At 47.7% G+C, this 23,829-nt stretch overlaps 1 protein-coding gene across 1 annotated transcript; it reads right to left on the bottom strand.

Moving 5' to 3' along the window:
- Positions 1 to 18,760: 18,760 nt before the first annotated feature.
- On the bottom strand, positions 18,761 to 23,262 carry ajm1 (apical junction component 1 homolog). The gene has a single exon (XM_038782403.1). It carries the CDS (start codon positions 23,206 to 23,208, stop codon positions 20,257 to 20,259), a length of 2,952 nt encoding a protein of 983 aa, XP_038638331.1. The 5' UTR covers positions 23,209 to 23,262; the 3' UTR covers positions 18,761 to 20,256.
- Between the last annotated feature and the right edge of the window lie 567 nt (positions 23,263 to 23,829).

Raw genomic sequence — 23,829 nt, 5'->3', positions numbered from 1 at the left:
CTCACTTTTCCAACTTCTTCCATCGGGCAGGAGATTCAGAAGTCTGAGAACACGCACGAACAGACTCAAAAACAGCTTCTTCTCCACTGTCACCAGACTCCTAAATGACCCTCTTATGGACTGACCTCATTAACACTACACCCATGTCTGCTTCATCCCACAACCGCCTCACGGCGCTGAGGTCCCAGGTTCGATCCCAGCTCTGGGTCACTGTCTGTGTGGAGTTTGCACATTCTCCCCGTGTCTGCGTGGGTTTCGCCCCCACAACCCAAAAATGTGCAGAGTAGGTGGATTGGCCACACTAAATTGCCCCTTAATTGGAAAAAATAATTGGGCACTCTAAATTTATAAAAAAAAGAAAGAAAAAAAAATGTCTGCTTCATCCGATGCCAATGCTTATGTAGTACATTGTATATATTGTGTTGCCCTATTATGTATTCTCATGTATTTTCTTGAATTCTGTTTAATTCCCTTTTCTTCCCATGTACTGAATGATCTGTTGAGCTGCTTGCAGAAAAATACTTTTCACTGTACCTCGGTACACGTGACAATAAACAAATCCAATCCAATCCAGCACCCAAACCCAACCCCCCAAAACACCCAAACCCAACCCGCCCAAAACAGCACCCAAACCCAACCCCCCAAACAGCACCCAAACCCAACCCCCCAAAACACCCAAACCCAACCCGCCCAAAACAGCACCCAAACCCAACCCCCCAAACAGCACCCAAACCCAACCCCCCAAAACACCCAAACCCAACCCCCCCAAAACAGCACCCAAACCCAACCCGCCCAAAACAGCACCCAAACCCAACCCCCCCCAAAACAACACCCAAACCCAACCCGCCCAAACAGCACCCAAACCCAACCCCCCCAAAACAACACCCAAACCCAACCCGCCCAAAACAGCACCCAAACCCAACCCCCCCCAAAACAACACCCAAACCCAACCCCCCCCAAACAGCACCCAAACCCAACCGCCCCAAAACAGCACCCAAACCTAACCCCCCCAAAACAGCACCCAAACCCAACCCCCCAAAACACCCAAACCCAACACCCCAAAACAGCACCCAACCCGCCCAAAACAGCACCCAAACCCAACCGCCCCAAAACAGCACCCAAACCCAACCCCCCCAAAACAGCACCCAAACCCAACCCGCCCAAAACTGCACCCAAACCCAACCCCTCCCAAAACACCCAAATCCAACCCCCCCCAAACAGCACCCAAACCCAACCCGCCCAAAACAGCACCGAAACCCAACCCGCCCAAAAATAGCACCCAAACCCAACCCCCCCAAAACAGCACCCAAACCCAACCCCCCCAAAACAGCACCCAAACCCAAACCCCCCAAAACAGCACCCAACCCCCCAAAACAGCACCCAAACCCAACCACCCCAAAACAGAACCCAAACCCAACCTCCCAAAAGAGCACCCAACCCCAACCCCCCCAAAACACCCAAACCCAACCCCCCAAAACAGCACCCAAACCCAACCCGCCCAAAACAGCACCCAAACCCAACCTCCCCAAAACAGCACCCAAACCCAACCCCCCAAAAGAGCACACAACCCCAACCCCCCCAAAACAGCACCCAAACCCAACCCCGCCAAACATCACCCAAACCCAACCCCCCCAAAACACCCAAACGCAACCCCCCAAAACACCCAACCCAACCCCCAAAACAGCACCCAAACCCAACCCCCCAAACAGCACCCAAACCCAACCCCCAAAACAGCACCCAAACCCAACCCCCCCAAACAGCACCCAAACCCAACCCCCAAAACAGCACCCAAACCGAACCCCCCAAAACAGCACCCAAACCCAACCCCCCAAACAGCACCCAAACCCAACCCCCCCCAAACAGCACCCAAACCCAACCCCCCCAAAACAGCACCCAAACCCAACCCCCCAAAACAGCACCCAAACCCAACCCCCCCAAAACACCCAAACGCAACCCCCCAAAACAGCACCCAAATCCAACCCCCCAAACAGCACCCAAACCCAACCCCCCCAAACAGCACCCAAACCCAACCCCCCAAAACAGCACCCAAACCCAACCCCCCAAAACAGCACCCAAACCCAACCCCCCCAAAACACCCAAACGCAACCCCCCAAAACACCCAACCCAACCCCCAAAACAGCACCCAAACCCAACCCCCCAAACAGCACCCAAACCCAACCCCCAAAACAGCACCCAAACCCAACCCCCCAAACAGCACCCAAACCCAACCCCCAAAACAGCACCCAAACCCAACCCCCCAAACAGCACCCAAACCCAACCCCCCAAACAGCACCCAAACCCAACCCCCCCCAAACAGCACCCAAACCCAACCCCCCAAAACAGCACCCAAACCCAACCCCCCAAAACAGCACCCAAACCCAACCCCCCCAAAACACCCAAACGCAACCCCCCAAAACAGCACCCAAATCCAACCCCCCAAACAGCACCCAAACCCAACCCCCCCAAACAGCACCCAAACCCAACCCCCCAAAACAGCACCCAAACCCAACCCCCCAAAACAGCACCCAAACCCAACCCCCCCAAAACACCCAAACGCAACCCCCCAAAACAGCACCCAAACCCAACCCCCCCAAACAGCACCCAAACCCAACCCCACCAAAACAGCACCTAAACCCAAACCCGCCAAAACAGCACCCAAACCCAACACCCCCAAAACAGCACCCAACCCCCCAAAACAGCACCCAAACCCAACCCCCCAGAACAGCACCCAAACCCAACCCCCCAAAACAGCACCCAAACCCAACCCCCCAAAACAGCACCCAAACCCAACCCCCCAAAACAGCACCCAAACCCAACCCCCCAAAACAGCACCCAAACCCAACCCCCCAAACAGCACCCAAACCCAACTCCCAAACCCAACCCCCCCCAAACAGCACCCAAACCCAACCCCCAAAACAGCACCCAAACCCAACCCCCCAAAACAGCACCCAAACCCAACCCCCCAAACAGCACCCAAACCCAACCCCCCCAAACAGCACCCAAACCCAACCCCCCCAAAACAGCACCCAAACCCAACCCCCCAAAACAGCACCCAAACCCAACCCCCCCAAAACACCCAAACGCAACCCCCCAAAACAGCACCCAAACCCAACCCCATCAAAACAGCACCTAAACCCAAACCCGCCAAAACAGCACCCAAACCCAACACCCCCAAAACAGCACCCAACCCCCAAAACAGCACCCAAACCCAACCCCCCAGAACAGCACCCAAACCCAACCCCCCAAAACAGCACCCAAACCCAACCCCCCAAAACAGCACCAAAACCCAACCCCCCAAAACAGCACCCAAACCCAACCCCCCAAACAGCACCCAAACCCAACTCCCAAACCCAACCCCCCCCAAACAGCACCAAAACCCAACACCCCAAAAGAGCACCCAAACCCAACCCCCCAAAACAGCACCCAAGCCCAACCCCCCAAAACACCCAAACCCAACCCCCCCAAACCCAACCCCCCAAAACAGCACCCAAACCCAACGCCCCAAAACACCCAAACCCAACCCCCCCAAACCGAACCCCCCAAAACAGCACCCAAACCCAACCCCCCCAAAACAGCACCCAAACCCAACCCCCCAAAACAGCACCCAAACCCAACCCCCCAAAACAGCACCCAACCCCAACACCCCCAAAAAGCACCCAAACCCGACCCCGCCAAACATCACCCAAACCCAACCCCCGAAAACAGCACCCAAACCCAACCCCCCCAAAACACCCAAACCCAACCCCCCCAAAACACCCAAACCCCCCCCCAAACAGCACCCAAACCCACCTTCAAACCAGCACCCCAAAAAAATACTAAAACGCCAACACCAAGAAAAATAATATCAAAAGAAACACAAAAAAACAGCAACCCAAAATACACCTGAAAAACAATACCCGGAAAAGCAACACTAGGGAAAAGGAAAAAAAAATTTGTAAAAACAACACCAACAAAAACATCTGAAAAAAACAACACCAACAAAAACAGCCGGAAAAACAACACCAACAAAAACAACGAGAAAAATAACAGCTGGGAAAACAAAACCCAAAAAACAATCACGCTGGAAAACAAACAAAACCCAAAAAATCAACAACTGGAAAAACAGCACTCGGAAAAACAGCACCCAGCAAAAAAAATACAGACACAAAAAAAAATCAACACCCAGAAAAATAAAACTTGGAAAAACACTGCTCGGAAAAACACCGGAAAAACGTAACAGCCAAAAGGAAACACCCGGAAAAACAACAGGCAAAAACAAAACATCCAACAGCCAAAAAATAACCACTCGGAAAAACAACACCCAATACACACAACTGGAAAAGCAATACACAACTGGAGAAAAATCCGGAAAAATGACACCCTGAACAACGACACCCAAAAATATAACCCGGAGGGAAAAGAAACACCCAAAGGTACAACACCCAGAGAAACAAACTTAAAAAAACACTCAAACGGTAACACTCGGAAAAACAACACCCAATAAACAACTGAAAAAAATAATACACAAAAAGAAATCCGGAAAAACAACACAGTAATACAACACCCGGAAAAATAACAGCTGGATAAATAACAACCAGAAAAGCAACAACCGGAAAAACAATGCCCATTAATTACCTGAAGCCAGACTAGAGCCTCAATAGGTGTTGTTGGCTGTTGAAGCTAAACTGATGAGTGACTCAGCTCAGTTCTATTTAAGAAAGGGACTGTTTAAAGCACATGATGAGTAAGATTCGTACACAATCGGTTGGGAGATAACTCATCCTGAGTGAGATACGGCCAGAGTGAGTGAGCATATTTGGCAATTTGGAACAAAGTGGGAATTCAGTGCCGGGGGCAGGGGAAGAGGGGCTCGTCTGCTTTCTAACATTTCCATCTTCAGAAAGTGGTCTCACCTTGCTGCAGGAGTAGAAGTTCTTAGCATCCTTCCTTTGTATTCCTTCATTTCCTTTTTTCTTTAGCCGTTATAACTTAAAAAAAAATTAGAGTATCCAATTATTTTTTTTTCCAATTAAGGGGAAATTTACTGTGGCCAATCCACCAAGCCTGCACATCTTTGAATTGTGGGGGTGAAACCCACGCAGACAGGAGAATGTGCAAACCCCACACGGACAGTTACCCGGGGCCGGGATCGAACCTGGGACCTCAGCGACATGAGGCAGCAGTGCTAACCACTGCACTACCTTTCTGCCCATTTTTGATCCATGGATGATTATGGACTTGTATCTTTAAGTCAATAGCAGAGAGAATGAGGAATTTAAGAAGATACAGAAAAGAACATTCTGCTAGTTTGAACAGGGGTTTCATACATTTCGGCACCAGGCAGAAAGGTGGGCTGGACTCAGTTTCATTGGTTGGATTGGAACCACAAACTTGGCCCAAAAGGCCGTACTTTGTCCGGTACCAGGTGCTGATTGGATACTGTCCCAGTGGAATGATTTTCAAAGTTCCAAGGAGTTTCAGTTTGACTCTTGGACACAGAAAGACAAGGACCTGTTTTCTCTCCCTCATCGACAAACCAATACACACTCAGACACAAAGAACAAACCAATACTGTACACACTCACAGACACATTGACAAACCAATACTCATTCACAGACACATTGACAAACCAATACTCACTCACAGACACATTGACAAACCAATACTCACACAGAAACATTGACAAACCAATATGCACTCACAGACACATTGACAAACCAATACTCACTCACAGAAACATTGACAAACCAATATGCACTCACAGACACATTGACAAACCAATGCACACTCACAGACACATTGACAAACCAATGCACACTCAGAGGCACATTGACAAACCAATACACACTCACAGACACATTGACAAACCAATACTCACTCACAGACACATTGACAAACCAACACACACTCAGACACAAAGAACAAACCAATACACACTTGCAGACACATCGACAACCCAATACACACTCACAGCGACAACCCAATACACACTCACAGCGACATTGACAAACCAATACACATTCACAGACACATTGATAATCCAATACACACTCAGGCACATTGACAAACCAATACACATTCACAGACACATTGACAAACCAATACACACTAGGGCACATTGACAAACCAATACACATTCACAGGCACATTGATAAACCAATGCACACTCACAGACACATTGACAAACCAATACTCACTCACAGACACATTGACAAACCAACACACACTCAGACACAAAGAACAAACCAATACACACTTGCAGACACATCGACAACCCAATACACACTCACAGCGACAACCCAATACACACTCACAGCGACATTGACAAACCAATACACATTCACAGACACATTGATAAACCAATACACACTCAGGCACATTGATAAACCAATACACACTCAGGCACATTGACAAACCAATACACATTCACAGACACATTGACAAACCAATACACACTAGGGCACATTGACAAACCAATACACATTCACAGGCACATTGATAAACCAATACACACTCACAGACACATTGACAAACCAATACACAGTCAGACACATTGACAAACCAATACACACTCACAGACACATTGACAAACCAATACACACTCCCAGACACATTGACAAACCAATACACACTCACAGACACATTGACAAACCAATACACACTCACAGACACATTGACAAACCAATGCACACTCACAGACACATTGACAAACCAATACACATTCACAGACACATTGACAAACCAATACACACTCACAGACACTTCAACAACCAATACACACTCCCAGACACTTCAACAAACCAATACACACTCACAGACACATTGACAAACCAATACACACTCACAGACACTTCAACAACCAATACACACTCCCAGACACTTCAACAAACCAATACACACTCACAGACATATTGACAAACCAATACACACTCACAGACACACTGACAAACCAATACACACTCACAGACACATTGACAAACCAATACACACTCACAGACACACTGACAAACCAATACACACTCCCAGACACTTCAACAAACCAATACACACTCACAGACACATTGATAAACCAATACACACTCACAGCGACATTGACAAACCAATACACACTCACAGACACATTGACAAACCAATACACACTCACAGACACATTGACAAACCAATGCACACTCACAGAAACATTGACAAACCAATACACACTCACAGACACATTGACAAACCAATACACACTCACAGGCACATTGACAAACCAATACACACTCAGGCACATTGACAAACCAATACACACTCACGGACACATTGACAAACCAATACACACTCACAGCGACATTGACAAACCAATACACACTCACAGACACATTGACAAACCAATACACATTCACAGACACATTGACAAACCAATACACACTCAGGCACATTGATAAACCAATACACACTCACAGACACATTGACAAACCAATACACACTCACAGATACATTGACAAACCAATACACACTCACAAACACTTCAACAAACCAATACACACTCACAGACACATTGACAAACCAATACACACTCACAGCGACATTGACAAACCAATACACACTCACAAACACTTCAACAAACCAATACACACTCTGAGACACATTGACAAACCAATACACACTCAGGCACATTGACAAACCAATACACACTCACGGACACATTGACAAACCAATACACACTCACAGACACATTGGCAAACCAATACACACTCACGGACACATTGACAAACCAATACACACTCACAGACACATTGACAAACCAATACACACTCACAGATACATTGACAAACCAATACACACTCACAGACACATTGACAAACCAATGCACACTCACAGACACATTGACAAACCAATACACACTCACAAACACTTCAACAAACCAATACACACTCACAGACACATTGACAAACCAATACACACTCACAAACACTTCAACAAACCAATACACACTCACAGACACATTGACAAACCAATACACACTCACAAACACTTCAACAAACCAATACACACTCACAGACACATTGACAAACCAATACACACTCACAAACACTTCAACAAACCAATACACACTCACAAACACTTCAACAAACCAATACGCACTCAAGCACATCGACCATCCAATACGCTCATAGAGACATCGACAAACCAATACACACAAACACAGCAATAAACCAGAGTTGGAGAAATTAATATAAGGTTTTATTGGAGAAATAATGAGCCTGGAAATTGTGTAGTCCACGGGACCTGATATTATACATGTGAGAATGTTTAAAGTGGTTACTACAGAGAAAGTGGATGCATTGGTAATCATCTGCCAAACGTGTAAAGATTCTGGCATGGTTCATGATGATCAGAAGGTAGAAAATATCACCAGACTATTTAGAAATAGAGGGAGAATGAAAACAGGGAACTGCTGAACTGCGAACCTCTCATCAGCAGTAGGAAAATTCAGGAATCTATTCGAATGCATGTGATGAACAAATCCTTGGATAATCTCGACCTGCGTTTGGCATAGTCAGCATGGATTTACAAATGGGTAAATATCTTTGATGAAATTGTGGGAGGTGTTTTGGGATGTTATAACAAGATTGATAAAGGAGAGTCGATGGACACAGTGGATAAATTTTCCCACTAAATGGCAAAAGTGAGATGTTCCATGAACACCACCATCTTTTGCAGTGGCCCGAGACAGCCACCCATTGGCCAGGTCTTTTGGTCCTGCCGCTGTCATTGGGAACCACAGATTTCCTGGCGGCAGGGGTTCACTCTCAGTGGGAAAGGAAGATCCCACTGTCGGCCAGAAAATCCTTCTGATTGAATACTGGTGTGTTTCTCCTTAAAGGAACGGCCAGGTTTCCCCTTCTGACAAAACCAGGTGGACGTGGCTCTGATGGGCCAGAGCCTCATATGTTCTGCAGAGATCGAGGTTCCCTCTCTAAAAAGTGAAGGCCCTCCCCCACCAACATTGCTGGCATCAGCGCTTCACTGCCCCCCCCCTCCCCCCCCTCCCCCCAACACCATAACTTTTAAAAAATAAATTTAGAGTACCCAATACTTTTTCCAACAAAGGTGCAATTTAGCGTGGCTAATTCACCTACCAGCACATCTTTTTTGGGTTGTGGGAGTGAGAGAATGTGCACTCTCCACACAGTGACCCAGGGCCGGGATCGAACCTGGGACCTCAGTGGCATGAAAATGCAGTGCTAACCACTGTGCCACCGTGCTGCCCTCACCATTACCCCAATACGGTTCCCCGGAGGCCCCACCCCTATCACTGCCAACCTGGTCCCACACCTACCACTTCCAACCTGGCATGTCCGTGACCACCCGGGCGTACACTGGCCTCCCCCCCCCCCCCCCACCCGGGAGTACACTGGCCTCCCCCCCCCCCTCCCCCCACCCACCCCCGGTCGTCTCGACCGCTGGAGAGGTAGTAGAATATGGCAAATGTGAGGTGATCCACTTTGGTAGAATATTTCCTAAATGGTAATAGATGGGAAAGTGTAGATGAACACAGTAACCTGGGGTTCTTGACCATGAGTCACTGAAGGTTAACAGGCTGATGCAGCAAGCTATTAGGAAGACAAATGGAATGTTAGCCTTTATTGCGAGAGGATTCCAGTACAGCAATCGTGAGGTCTTGCTTCAATTGTATTGAAGCTTGGTTAGATCGCGCCTGGGTACTGTGTACAGTTTAGTTCCCTTACCTCAGAAAGGATAATATTGCCATAGAGGGATCACAGCTCGGGTTCACCAGGCTTGTTGCGGGGATGGTGGGACTGCCTAATGAAGAGCGATTGGAGAAACTGGGCCTGTATTCGCTGGAGTTTCAATCATTGAAACCTACAAAATACTTAAAGGAACAGACGGGGTAGGTACAGGTAAAATGTTTCCCTTGGCTGGAGAGTCTAGAACCAGAGGACACAATTTCACAATACGGGTAATGCCACTTAGGATCGAGTGAGGAGAAATTCCTTTTACCCAGATGGTTGTGAATCTTTGGAATTCTCTACCCAGTAGAAGCTCAGGCACTGAGTATGTTTAAAGCAGCGATTGATAGATTTCTAAATACCAGCGAGTGAAAGGGTTAAGGGGATGCTGGGGGTAAAAGGCATTGAAGTGACCGATCAGCAATGATCATATTAAATGGAGCAGGCTCGATGGGCTGAATGGTCTTACTCCCATTCCTATGTTCCTAACACACTCACTCACCGACAAAGCCAATACAAACACAGAAATGAATACACACACACTCATCTTGAAACCAATGCATATGCACTCATTTACAACAAGTACACAAACATATTAACAAACCAATACACACTGGTATATAAATAATCTGTATGTAAATGGCTCAGACAGAATACCTACCAGCAAGCACAGTAATCCCTTCACCGATCAACAAACACACACCTCAAACATTACCACCCTGGACACACAAACAAGCACACACCCAGAGACTAACTTTGACACAATTGCACACACGTTAAATCCATCTCTGATGCATCTATTAACATCTTTGTATCACAAGTAAATAATTTTTCATTACTGAACAAAGGTATATGACTCTGAGAAATACATTTTTCATGAGAAGAATACCCCACCCCCGGTTAACTAAGGAAGTTAAAGATCGTATGAAATTTAAAGGTGAGATGTACAATGCTGCAAGGATTAGTGGAAGGGCAGAGGATTGGCAAAGCCTCAGAAACCAGTGAAGGATGACTAGATAAAGAGGGAGTAATTTAATTTTGAGATAAAGTTTGTAAGAAATATAAAAATGGACTGTCAAATATTCTGCAAGTATAGAAAAAGGAGCAGTGCCGATGAGGGTGAGACTGAGAAACCAATAATGGGAAACAAGGAAACGTCGGAGACTTTGAAGAAGTATTTTGTATCTGTGTTCACAATAGAAGACACACAAGAATCCCCAGAATAGCAGAAAAACAAGAGACAAAAGGAAGGAGCTTTAAGTAGCCATCATCATGAGAGAAAAGGTACTGGGATTAAAAGCTGACAAGTCTCCTGGACCAGATGACCTGTGTTCTGGGATTTTAAAAGGAGTGGCTGCAGAGGTGCCTTGGTGGTAATCTTCCAAAATTCCATTGATTCTGGAAAGCTCTTAGTGCATCGGAAAACCACAAAAATAACACTTCTCTTCAGGAAAGAATGAGCAATGACAGGGAACAGGAAACTGGAAGCCAGTTACTCGAATGTCTGCCATTTGGAAAATGCTAGGATCCATTGTTAAGAAAGATAGTACATTTAGAAAGTCATAATACAATTAGGTAGAGCCAACATGGTTTTGTTAACTGGAAATAATATGTGAAAAAATTATTAAGAGTTATTTGGGGATGTAAAAAGGAGGGTAGATAAAGGGGAACCAGTCTATTTGAATTTCCAAAAGTCATTCAGTAAGGTGCCACACAACAGGTCACTACACAGTAGAAGAACTCATGCTTATACGGTGAGGCAGAAACCCTCAGCTCATTTAAAAGGTACCTGGATCTGCACCTGAAGTGCTGGAACCTTCAAGGCAATGGAGCTGGTGCTAGAAGGTCAGATTAGAATGAGTGGCATGATGGGCAAAGTAGCCTCTTTCTGAGCTTTAGCTTTTCTCTGCTTCCGTATGGACATGGTAACTAACAGAAAGTAGAGGGTCAGGATCAAAGGGTCATTTTCAGGTTGGTAAACTGTATTGAGTGAAATTCAACATGGATCTCAACTATTGCTGATCTATATTAATGCGTTGAATGAAGGGATTGAGTGTACTGTCGCCAACTTTGCTGATGATACAAAGATGGCTAGGATGGCAAAGATGGCTCAGCAAAGGTTTATACCAACAAAAAGGAAGGACGATAGAAAGAGGGGAAATTGACCGTGGATATCTAAGTAAATAAGGGAGAGTATCAAATTGAAGGAAAAAGCATATAAAGTGGCAAAGATTGGTGGGAGACTAGAGGACTGGGAAATATTTAGGGGGCAACAGAAAGCTACTAAAAAAGCTATAAAGAAGAGTAAGATAGATTATGAGAGTAAACCTGCTCAGAATATAAAAACAGACAGTAAAGGTTTTTACAAATATATAAAACAAGAAAGAGTGGCTAAGGTAAATATTGGTCCTTTAGAGGACGAGAAGGGAGTTTTAATAATGGGAGATGAGGAAATGTCTGAGGAACTGAACAGGTATTTTGAGTTGGTCTTCACAGTGGAAGACACAAATAACATGCTACGACTGATAGAAATGAGGCTATGACAGGTGAGGACCTTGAGAGGATTGTTATCACTAAGGAGGTAGTGATGGGCAAGCTAATGGGGCTAAAGGTAGACAAGCCTCCTGGCCCTGATGGAATGCATCCCAGAGTGCTAAAAGAGATGGCTAGGGAAATTTCAGATGCACTAATGATGATTTACCAAAATTCACTAGACTCTGGGGTGGTCCCGGTGGATTGGAAATGAGCAAACATGACACCACTGTTTAAAAAATGAGGTAGGCAGAGAGCGGGAAATTATAGGCCAGTGAGCTTAATTTTGGTAGTAGGGAAGATGCTGGAATCTATCATCAAGGAAGAAATAGCGAGGCATCTGGATAGAAATTGTCCCATTTGGCAGATGCAGCATGGGTTCATAAAGGGCAGGTCGTGCCTAACTAATTTAGTGGAATTTTTTGAGGACATTACCAGTGCAGTAGGTAACGGGGAGCCAATGGATATGGTATACCTGGATTTCCGGAAAGCCTTTGACAAGGTGCCACACAAAAGGTTGCTGCATAAAATAAAGATGCATGGCATTAAGGGTAAAGTAGTAGCATGGATAGAGGATTGGTTAATTAATAGAAAGCAAAGAGTGAGGATTAATGGGTGTTTCTCTGGTTGGCAATCAGTAGCTAGTGGTGTCCCTCAGGGTCCGTGTTGGGCCCACAATTGTTCACAATTTACATAGATGATTTGGAGTTGGGGACCAAGGGCAATGTGTCCAAGTTTGCAGATGACACTAAGATGAGTGGTAAAGCGAAAAGTGCAGAGGATACTGGAAGTCTGCAGAGGGATTTGGATAGGTTAAGTGAATGGGCTAGGGTCTGGCAGATGGAATACAACGTTGACAAATGTGAGGTTATCCATTTTGGTAGGAATAACAGCAAACGGGATTATTATTTAAACAATAAAATATTAAAGCATGCCGCTGTGCAGAGAGACCTGGGTGTGCTAGTGCATGAGTCGCAGAAAGTTGGTTTACAGGTGATTAAGAAGGCAAATGGAATTTTGTCCTTCATTGCTAGAGGGATGGAGTTAAGACTAGGGAGGTTATGTTGCAATTGTATAGGGTGTTAGTGAGGCCACACCTGGAGTATTGTGTTCAGTTTTGGTCTCCTTAATTGAGAAAGGACATACTGGCACTGGATGGTGTGCAGAGGAGATTCACTAGGTTAATCCCAGAGCTGAAGGGGTTGGATTATGAGGAGAGGTTGAGTAGACTGGGACTGTACTCATTGGAATTTAGAAGGATGAGGGGGGATCTTATAGAAACATTTAAAATTATGAAGGGAATAGATAGGATAGATGCAGGCAGGTTGTTTCCACTGGCGGGTGAAAGCAGAACTAGGGGACATAGCCTCAAAATAAGGGGAAGTAGATTTAGGACTGAGTTTAGGAGGAACTTCTTCACCCAAAGGGTTGTGAGTCTATCCTTGCCCAGTGAAGCAGTTGAGGCTCCTTCATTAAATGTTTTTAAGGTAAAGATAGATAGTTTTTTGAAGAATAAAGGGATTAAGGGTTATGGTGTTCGGGCCGGAAAGTGGAGCTGAGTCCACAAAAGATCAGCCATGATCTCATTGAATGGTGGAGCGGGCTCGAGGGGCCAGATGGCCTACTCCTGCTCCTAGTTCTTATGAAAGCACACTGTGAGGAAGATACAATAGAGTCTGCAAAATGATAGAGTGGGTTGGTGGAAAAATGTGTCCACTTGGGCAGTAAGACTAGAGAACAAAGAAAGGTCCAGCTCAGGAACAGGCACTTCAGCCCTCCAAGTCTGCACCAATTATGCTGTCCGTCGAACCTAAAACTTTCTACATTTCCGGGGTCCGTATCCCTCTATTCCCATCCTATTGGTGTATTTGTCAAGACTCCCCTTAAACGTCACACTCGTACCTGCTTCCACCACCTCTTCTGGCAGAGATCTCAAGGAACTCACCATCCTTGGTGTAAAAACTTCCCTCACACATCTCCTCTGAACTTTGCCCCTTGCACCTTAAACCTATGTCCCCTAATAATTGACTCTTCCACCCTGAGAAAAAAATTCTATCCACTCTGTCCATGCCCCTGATAATTTTGTAGACTTCTATCAGGTCGCTCCTCAACCTCCATTATTCCAATGAGAACAAACCAAGTTTATCCAACCTCTCCTCTTAGCTAATACCCTCCAGACCAGGCAACATCCTGGTTAACCTCTTCTGTACCCTCTCCAAAGCCTCCACATCCTTCTGGTAGTGTGGCGACCAGAATTGAACGCTATATTCCAAGTGTAGTCCAGCCAGCTGCAGAATGACTTGCCAATTTCTAAACTCAATGCATCGGCCGATGAAGGCATGCATGCCCTATGCCTTCTTGACTACTTCCTACACCTTCGGTGCCACTTCCAGTGACCTGTGGTCCTGTACACCCAGATTCCTCTGCCTGTCAATACTCTTAAGGGTTCTTGTATTAGACCTTCCAAAATGCGAGGCGGGCATCCTGCCAATGGCTTTGGTCTTCACATATTATTTTTATTAATTAACGGGATATGGGCGTCGCTGTCTAGACCATCACTAATTGCCCATGAAAAGGTGATGGTGAGTTGCCTTGTTGAACCACTTCTGTCCCTGAGATGTAGGTACACCCATCATGCTGTTAGGGAGTGAATTCCAGGATTTTGATCCAGAGATAGTGAAGGAAAGGCGATATATTTCCAAGTCGGGGTAGTGAGTGACTCGGAAGGGAACCTCCAGGTGGTGGGGTTCCCAGATATCTGCTGCTCTTGTCCTTCTAGATGGTCATCCCATTCAAAGAATTTGAAAAATCCAGGCAAGTATTTGTATAGAAAAACACACGTATGGACATGTACATATGCACAGTCACATGTAAATATACATCGCGATCACATGAACATATATGGTCTGATCATACAAACACAAACATATGCAGACATACCCATGTAAAGATCCGCTTGCCAACAAAATCATAGTTACATACATGGAGATATACGCGGCACGCAAACACACATATGCACAATCTGATATATCACACGGTGACCAAGTGAACCTGAAATATCATTTTTTAATTTCTGCTCTCATGATAACCATCAATTACAGAGATCCTGAAAGTTGTGACAGAGCAAAAGAAATGAGGCACCCAGGAGCAGAACCAGAAGCTGACTAGGACCAGAACTGGGTTCATGATAAGAAGTAATTCCAGAGTTAAAACCAGGACCAGAACTAGGATCACAACCAGAATCAGAATCAAAAGCCAGCTGCATCACTCAAATCAAAATTATAGTCCACTTTTTGTTGTCCGTCTGGTTTTCCCCCCTCATCCCTGAAGGTGCAGATCCTCATCATGTCCAGAATCAATGGCCTATTTAACTGCAAGCAGTGGATGGTTTAACTTGCATCACTGGCTAATTTGTCCTGAACTATTGGCTGATTTAACTTGGATCACTGATTGATTTATCCAGAATCACTGGACGATTTCACTGGTTGATTTATCTTGAGACCACTGGCTGCTTTAACTGGGATCACTGGTCGATGTAGCCAGAATCACTGGATGATTTAACTGGAATCACGGGTGGATTTATCCTGGATCACTGACTGATTTATGTAGGAATACTGGCAAATTTAACCTGAATTACTGAGTGATTTACTGGTATCACTGGCTGGCTTATCCAGTATCACTGGATGATTTAACTGGAATCATTGGCTGGTTTATCTGAGAACACTGGTTTATTTAATTGGGACCATTGGCTTGTTTAAGCGGGATCACTGACTGCTTTATCCACAATCACTGCATGATAGGGCTGGTTTAGCTCACCACGGTAAATCGCTGGCTTTTAAAGCAGACCAGCAGCACGGTTTGATTCCCATACCAGCCTCCCCGAACAGGTGCCGGAATGTGGCGACTAGGGGCTTTTCACAGTAACTTCATTGAAGCCTACTCGTGACAATAAGCGATTTTCATTTCATTTTTCATTTCACAAGGCCAGCAGCGCGGTTTCAATTCCCGTACTGGCTTAGAATTCTGAATTCTCCCTCAGTGTACCGAACAGGTGCCGGAATGTGGCGACTAGGGGCTTTTCACAGTAATTTCATTGCAGTGTTAATGTAAGCCTACCCGTGACAATAAGATTACTATTATTATGTTATGATTTAACTGGATTCAAAGCTGATTTAACAGGGATCACAGGCTGTATTAACTGAGATCGCGGGATGATTTTCCAGAATCACGGGATGATTTAACGGAATCACTGGTTGATTTAACTGGGATCGCTGGCTGATTTAACTGGACCACTCGCTGGTTTTCAGGTCTCTAACCCAAGCACCAAGCTGTAACGGAAGTTTTTTTACGCAGAGGGTGGTGGGTGCCTGGAACGCTTTGCCAGCGGAGGTGATAGAGGCGGGCACGATAGCATCATTTAAGATGCATCTCGACAGGTATATGAACGGGCGGGGAACAGAGGGAAGTAAATCCTTGGAAAATAGGCGACAGGTTTAGATAACGGATCCTGATCGGCGCAGGCTGGGAGGGCCGAAGGGCCTGTTCCTGTGCTGTAATTTTCTTTGTTCTCTTTGTTATCAATTTGTCAATCAGGGAGAGAGAATAAATTCAGCGCAATTGCCTTTCCAGTTGTGATTCTAGTGGTCGAATAATTCACTTCTGGTGTGCAAGATGAAAGACCACATCTGAGAATCCGCAGTCAACATTCTCCGTCATTTTAAAATACCGTACAGATCATGAACGCAACATAACAACAACATCCCATAAACATCTGAAGCTGAATATTAAGTTAGAAATCGAGATCAAGGATTTTGGGGAGCGATAGGGGCAGTCGGGCAGAGAGAAGGAGGAGCAGGGTGTGGGGGGGGGGAATGTTGGTGAAAGGAGGTGGAGAGAGAGAGTGAGGGGAGGGGGCACCGGACGGGGGCAGCTGCAGGGAGGCAATGGGAGTGGAGAGGGAGGATGAGGAGTTGAGAAAGGGGAGGAGTGGGTGAGAGAGGGGAGGGGTGGCGAGGAGAGGGAGAAGAGGAAAGAGCTGGGAGAGGATGAGGGAGGTGGGAGTAAAGAGAAGAGGAGGTTGATGATGGGAGGGGGAGGAGAGAAGAGTGGGTGTGGCGAAGATGCTCAGCGTGAGAGAAAAGGGATGCCGAGGAAGAGGGTGAAGATTCCCTGGCATCATGAGGGGCTGACTGTTCCACTCAGGTTGGAGGGAGGAGCTGCAGCCACACTCACAACACGGGATGCCAGTATTGCCAGCCCCCTCCCCGCCCAAAACTGAGAGGTGCTGCCCAGGGAGAGACCCCCACTGGCTGAGACATCAGACTGTCACCCACCCCTTCATTCTGTCTCCGCATCACAGTCCTTCTGAAAGCCATCAATTTCACTGTAGATGGAGTCCACTGTAGATCAGCTTAAAGAAGACTTGCTGGAGAGTTATGCGCCCAAGTCTCACCCCAGAGATTTCAGCACATCATCCAGGCTGGTGCCTTGGGCTGGAGTCAATGGGAGTGACTTAGTTGCCAGCGACTGGCTTGATAGCCAGCAGGAGCCCCGTGTCACCACTTTATTAAGACGGCCACCAAATTAAATCCTATTCAGGCACTTGACAGACCAGTGGCAGGTCCTCCCTGGGATCAGGTATGCCAGGGGTAAACATCCCACCTACCGAGAGCTGCTAGCCAATCAGAGACTGGCTACAACAAGTATTCTATCTACTCGAGTCCAGAGATCGAGGGGAGCACACTCAGGTAAGTGAGGGTAAGTATGGGATTGGATGGTGGGGGTCATGGGAGGGTCATCAGAGGGCAGCACGGTGGCACAGTGGATAGCATTGCGAGAAGGTGATTAGATACAAATTAAAGCTCTATCTACTCTGTCCCCATTAAACACTCCCAGGCCAGCAACAGCACAGAGTTAGGTACAGAGTAAAGCTCCCTCTACACTGTCTCCATCAAACACTCCCAGGGCAGGTACAGCACACGGTTAGATACAGAGTAAGGCTCCCTCTACGCTAAATATCTGAGTGTGAAAGGACAGTGTGTGACCCACTGTCCCAGAGTGTGAAAGGACAGTGTGTGACCCACTGTCCCAGAGTGTGAAAGAACAGTGTGTGACCCTGTCCCAGAGTGTGAAAGGACAGTGTGTGACCCACGGTCCCAGAGTGTGAAAGGACAGTGTAAGACCCACTGTCCCAGAGTGTGAAAGGACACTGTGTGACCCACTGTCCCAGAGTGTGAAAGGACAGTGTGACTCCCACTGTCCCAGAGTGTGAAAGGACAGTGTGAGACCCACTGTCCCAGAGTGTGAAAGGACAGTGTGTGACCCACGGTCCCAGAGTGTGAAAGGACAGTGTGTGACCCACTGTCCAAGAGTGTGAAAGGACAGTGTGTGACCCCACTGTCCCAGAGTGTGAAAGGGCAGTGTGTGACCCACTGTCCCACAGTGTGAAAGGACAGTGTGTGACCCACTGTCCCAGAGTGTGAAAGGACAGTGTGTGACCCACTGTCCCAGAGTGTGAAAGGACAGTGTGTGACCCACTGTCCCACAGTGTGAAAGGACAGTGTGTGACCCACTGTCCCAGAGTGTGAAAGGACAGTGTGTGACCCACTGTCCAAGAGTGTGAAAGGACAGTGTCCAGAGGCCTAGTTTCAGTGTGTAAACGTGTTCAATCCTGACTTCTACCAAATTCCAAACACACGTCAACTTTACCAGATGTACTGGCAAATGTTTGGGGCTGAGAATCTTGGCTGAATTTTCCTGTCCTAATTCGCAATGCTGAAGTTGGTAGTAATGTTTCAAATGTTAGGCTCAGTACCAGCTGAACAGGGCTACATTTAAAATATGTGCCCATAGTGCCTAGGAAGTCAGAGATTGCGAAGACCATAACATCTCTTTGAAACACCTCTGGCACTGGGGCCCCTTGCTTTTCTGATTCTCCCAGAATGCTGAGGGATTTTTGTGTCTGACTGGCCGTTTCTGTTGTTGCTCTGTCAGCCCTTGGGCTGTTCCTCCTGTTGATCGCTGTACTGAGTCCTTCTTTAAATGTTTCATATCTTCATATTTGATGGGCCGAATGACCCCCTTTTGCAATATAGGGATTCTAAGTGTGGCAGTGACAACTGCAGGAAGAATCGGAATCTGCAGAATTATTGCGGTGCAGAAGGCGGCCATCTTGTCTGCACCAGCATCAAGCAATCCTATGGCCCACATTCCTTATCGGGACACCATTCTCAATCCCACCATCCCCCTCACCTTGGCTCCAAGCTGTCACTCGTGTTACACAGAAAAAGGAAGAGGCCATTCAGCCCCTAGATGGAAGCATGACAGGTCTTGCTCTCAATATCATTTACCCGCCATACTGGCAATATCACTTAATTTGCCAACCCAACGAAACAATTGGCCAATCTTCCTTTGAAACAATTTTCTATTTACCCGCAGTCCTCCGCAACACCTTGGAGAGAAGCCAATTCTCACTAATCTACCTCTGGCTTCAGTTGTGCTAAACCTTTGCCTCTCCCCCTCCCCTTCCCCAGTCACAGAATCTCATTCATGTTCTAAAAGCATTGGAAATCATAAAATGTCAGCTCCCTTGCAATCTTCGATTGGGCGGGCCCTACGATTGAAGCTAAACCTCACACTTGTCCACTGATGCGGAAAAATAAACAGCTATTTTAAAGCTTTTCCGTCTATATTATAATTTTGAATCGCTTCAAAAGACTTCTTTATTGTAAAAATACTGGTGGTCTCCCTGTGCTCCTTCTGCTATCCCTGTTGCTTTGCGGGCAGTGCAGGCTTCCTGTCAGCCCTCCAATAGCTAGGCCCATTTGGGGTTCAGTGGGGGTTGTGGGGGATCAATGTGTAAAACCGCTCCTCCATTTCAAATAATACCTACCCAGCAGCAGACTGCAATAGATTCCTCATATCCTTATATAAAATACATTATCTACAAATATATTAAATAAGCTTTAAAACATTCAGTTGCAAGAACAAAAAAAAAAATGGTGCGTGTGATCACATCATGTCCTCCAGTAGGTTGGGTTTGCGGACCCACTCGAGTGTCAATGGCTCGGAGGCAGCCATTATCATACACATGAACTGCTTGCCCGTTCTCTTATCAATGGGGTAAATGGTAGTTGGTGTAAATCTCTTATTGCTCTCTACAAACTCGCAGAGGTCTTGGTAAATTTTGGGATACTCGTGGCGCAGGAAGACCCCTCGGATGCGAAGCTCTCGCTGTACGTTGATGAAGCACACCTCACGGGCTTTACGTCCCGACTCGTCCTCTTTAGCGATGTCAGTTGTCCCTGGGGGCGGGGTCAGTATCAAGGTCTCCATCTCTTCATCGCCCTTGAAGATCTTTTTCTCAGGGCTGGTCGAAGCCAAGGCAATCTTTGCAAACCTTCGCACTGTTGGCGTTTGGAGGCGGGGTGAAGGGTTCTCAGGCACTTTCTGCCCCAGAGCTATTGATACATTCAAGAGGAAACATTCCTCGGGGTCGTACTGCTTCCCAGCCTCCCTGATCTCCTTCAGGTACTCCCCGAGGTGATCGGCGTAGCCTTCCAGCTCTCGGACCGACAGGTAGGTGGGAGTGAGGAGCAGACTCTCTAATCCGTACTGGAGGAAATTCTCGGCAGATCCAGGATTGGGAAAACCCTGGAAGAGAACTCCCTTCCCCCTCGATAAGTAGCCCATCCTGGCGATGCGGGAGAAAGCCTTATGTGCGGCCTGGTTTTCCCGGCAGCTCCTTAGCACACGCTTGCAGGTGCTGCTGACACGGCCATAGACACAGGCCTCTTTGTGCATCTCCCAGTCATCCTTCCTGCAGTTCCTGGAGCAGTAATAGGTGTAACAGCTGTGGCAGGATTTGAAATAAAGGCGGGCATTGAAGAGTGTCTCCGTGAGGCCACACTTCAGGTTTGAGCACATCATCGTATCCACATCATCCGAGCTGCGGTCTTGTGGAGGCCCATCGCATGGACTTGGGTAGCTGGGGCTTCTCGACATGCCCAAGGCGTGAGGGTCAGTGCCTGGGCCAACAGACATGGGGTGGACCTTCATCTTCTGTGGCTCTGTGGTGTGTACCAACACTGTCCTCACACCATGTTCTCCGGGAAGGTCCTCCCCAGCGATGAGCTTTCTCAACTGGTCCACTAGAGTTTCCGAGTCACTGGGTTTCTGAGTGGCTGGTGTTTTGCATGTATCGATGACAAGGTCAGCCAGGGCATCGTCCAGCTGCTGCTTACCCGGCCGGTGCGGAGAGCTACCACTCAGGGAGGTGACACCTGTCTCCTTGGCATTGTCCAAATTGCAGGACAGCAAATCATTGAAGGAGGCACTGAGGCCATTGCCCCCGTCGAGAGCCTGCCTGCTTCGAGACCTCCCACTAGCCTTGCCAGGCCCATTGGCCCTGAGGTCATTATCGGTGATGGTGATCTCAGGCGTGATGTACCATGACCTCCCCTGGGTGCCCCTCCCTCCGTCCCCTTGCAGTTTGTCTGTGATGGAGCTCTCGGAGAGGGAAAGAGCAGCATAACGCTGGGGAGAGCGTGACAGGTTGACCACGGTGGGCTGGCGTCTCGTCTCTGTGGACTGGCCATGTCCCTCCTGCAGGGGAAGGGTCTCATAGCTGCGGCAGTTTGAGGAGGGGATCTCCCTGCGTCCACTGGGGGACAGGATATTATCCCAGGACTTGGAGTAGTGTCGTGTGTCTGAGCCAAGCCGCTGCTGGTCAATGCCGTAATAGGAACCATGAGGGGAGAGAGATCCAACTCTACCATCCCAGTATGATGGGTATTGAGATATGTAACCTTGGTGACCATGGGCAGCTCGGTAGGTCCCCCACCAGTCATGGTAATGCATTGGCGAAGTGTGTCGGTGCGGCGAAGGCCTTGCCCGGTCCTCTGTATAGTAGATATTAGGCTGGGCAGCTTGGCGCGAGACTCTCCTGATGTCGGGGTAAGATTGTTCACTGAAGGGCGGTGTTGTCTGGATGAGCTGAGGAAGGGCCCTCCGGCTCTCATCCCTGTAGTATTGATGGGGCGAGCAGTTGTTGTGAGCTGCAAGTGTCCAATAATCCCCACTGTACGACTCACTGGGAGAGTGGCTCCTCACTACCCGCCGGTTGGCTGGCACAGTTAGGCTGCGCCCTGGTTGCGACTGCCAGTTTGCCACACTGCTCTGCTTCTGTGGCGTCTTCCAGGTGCGAGAGGAAGACTTCAGTGCTGGGTCCTCAGGCTTCATGTCCACTCGGTACCGCACATGTGCCCCTGGGCCAGGCTTGACGCCATGGCACTCGTCATAGCTTTCGTAGCTATCACTGACAAAGAGGGGGGAGTACAGGCTGGCATCGGCCCGCTGTGGTTGCAGCTTGATCGGATGCACCTCGTTCATCCTGGTCCTCACCATGTGAGGCGGGTCCCTCCTGGGCGAGGCCTCTGTCCTCTTGTGTGAGTCCCGGTGCGCACGTGAGGCTTCACGACCCCGGCGGATCAGCTCAGGTGAGCCCACCTCCACGGGGACGGGGCGGTAGGTAGTCTTCACCCTGGGGGCACTCTTGGATCTTCCTTTCTTTTTTGTCTCGGGCCTGGAGGCCTCTCTGGGGTCCCCGGTGTGGGCACACAGTCGGCTGGCAACGAGTTCGGGGGCCGAGGATCGGAGGTAGACTTGCCTCCCCAGAGAATCCCAGGCCAGCTCGGGGCTGGTGGGCCGCCGATCAGCCCGGTGGTGTGAGTACTCCTCCATGGGGGCTCCCGAGTCCCCCTGGCTGTCTAGTGACTGCAGGAAGTCAAAGCTTCGACACTGTCTCTTGTTAATGTATTGCTGGGTGTCCTGTTCAGTGCAGGGCCTGGAGGCATCACACTGGTGCTGGGTTTGATAGACTTTGGGCTCGCCTGGCATTGGGCCGACTTTAATCTCTCGATACACGGTTGATACCAGTATGTCCGGTGGGTCTGTCCGTGTCATCTTAAAGGAACTGAATTCTTTGCTGAACTCCCTCAGACCCTTTCACAATGAATCGACCCTGCAACAACAGAAACACAATTACCCTTTCAATAGTAAATTGCTGGTTCTTATTGTAGTTTACTAGCAAATAGCATAGCCTCCTTCACTGAACTGCCCCTCTCAGAGTTCATCAGGAATGATGGCGTTCATCGGGCCTGTTATAGTGGTGCCTTTTGCTGGGGTCCAGTCTTGATGTCCAGGGACCTGATGCAGTGTGTGGGTGCTGTCAGCAGGACCTGGGCCAATTGTAATGTTTTTAGTACGTGGGGCTGTTTGCCAAAGGTGGGATCTCCCAGGGCAGGGGTGGGCAAACTACGGCCTAAAGGTTTTTATGCGGCCCACCAAGATCAAGTCATAAAAAAAAAAATTTTTTTTTTTTTTAAATAAGGTTAATTGGGGGGGGGGGGGGCTGTTGGGTTACTTACTGGTATAGGGTGGATACGTGGGTTTGAGTAGGGTGATCATTGCTCGGCACAACATCGAGGGCCGAAGGGCCTGTTCTGTGCTGTACTGTTCTATGTTCTATATGGGGCGCCCAGAATCATAACTGGGTGAAGCGCCATTTTTGAAAAGTAGAGAAAA

This window comes from Scyliorhinus canicula, chromosome 21, assembly GCF_902713615.1.
Source record: "Scyliorhinus canicula chromosome 21, sScyCan1.1, whole genome shotgun sequence".
In the NCBI taxonomy this organism is placed as follows: Eukaryota; Metazoa; Chordata; class Chondrichthyes; order Carcharhiniformes; family Scyliorhinidae; genus Scyliorhinus; species Scyliorhinus canicula.
The sequence above is the reverse complement of the archived record's forward strand: the minus strand, read 5'-3'. Positions and strand labels throughout refer to the sequence as shown.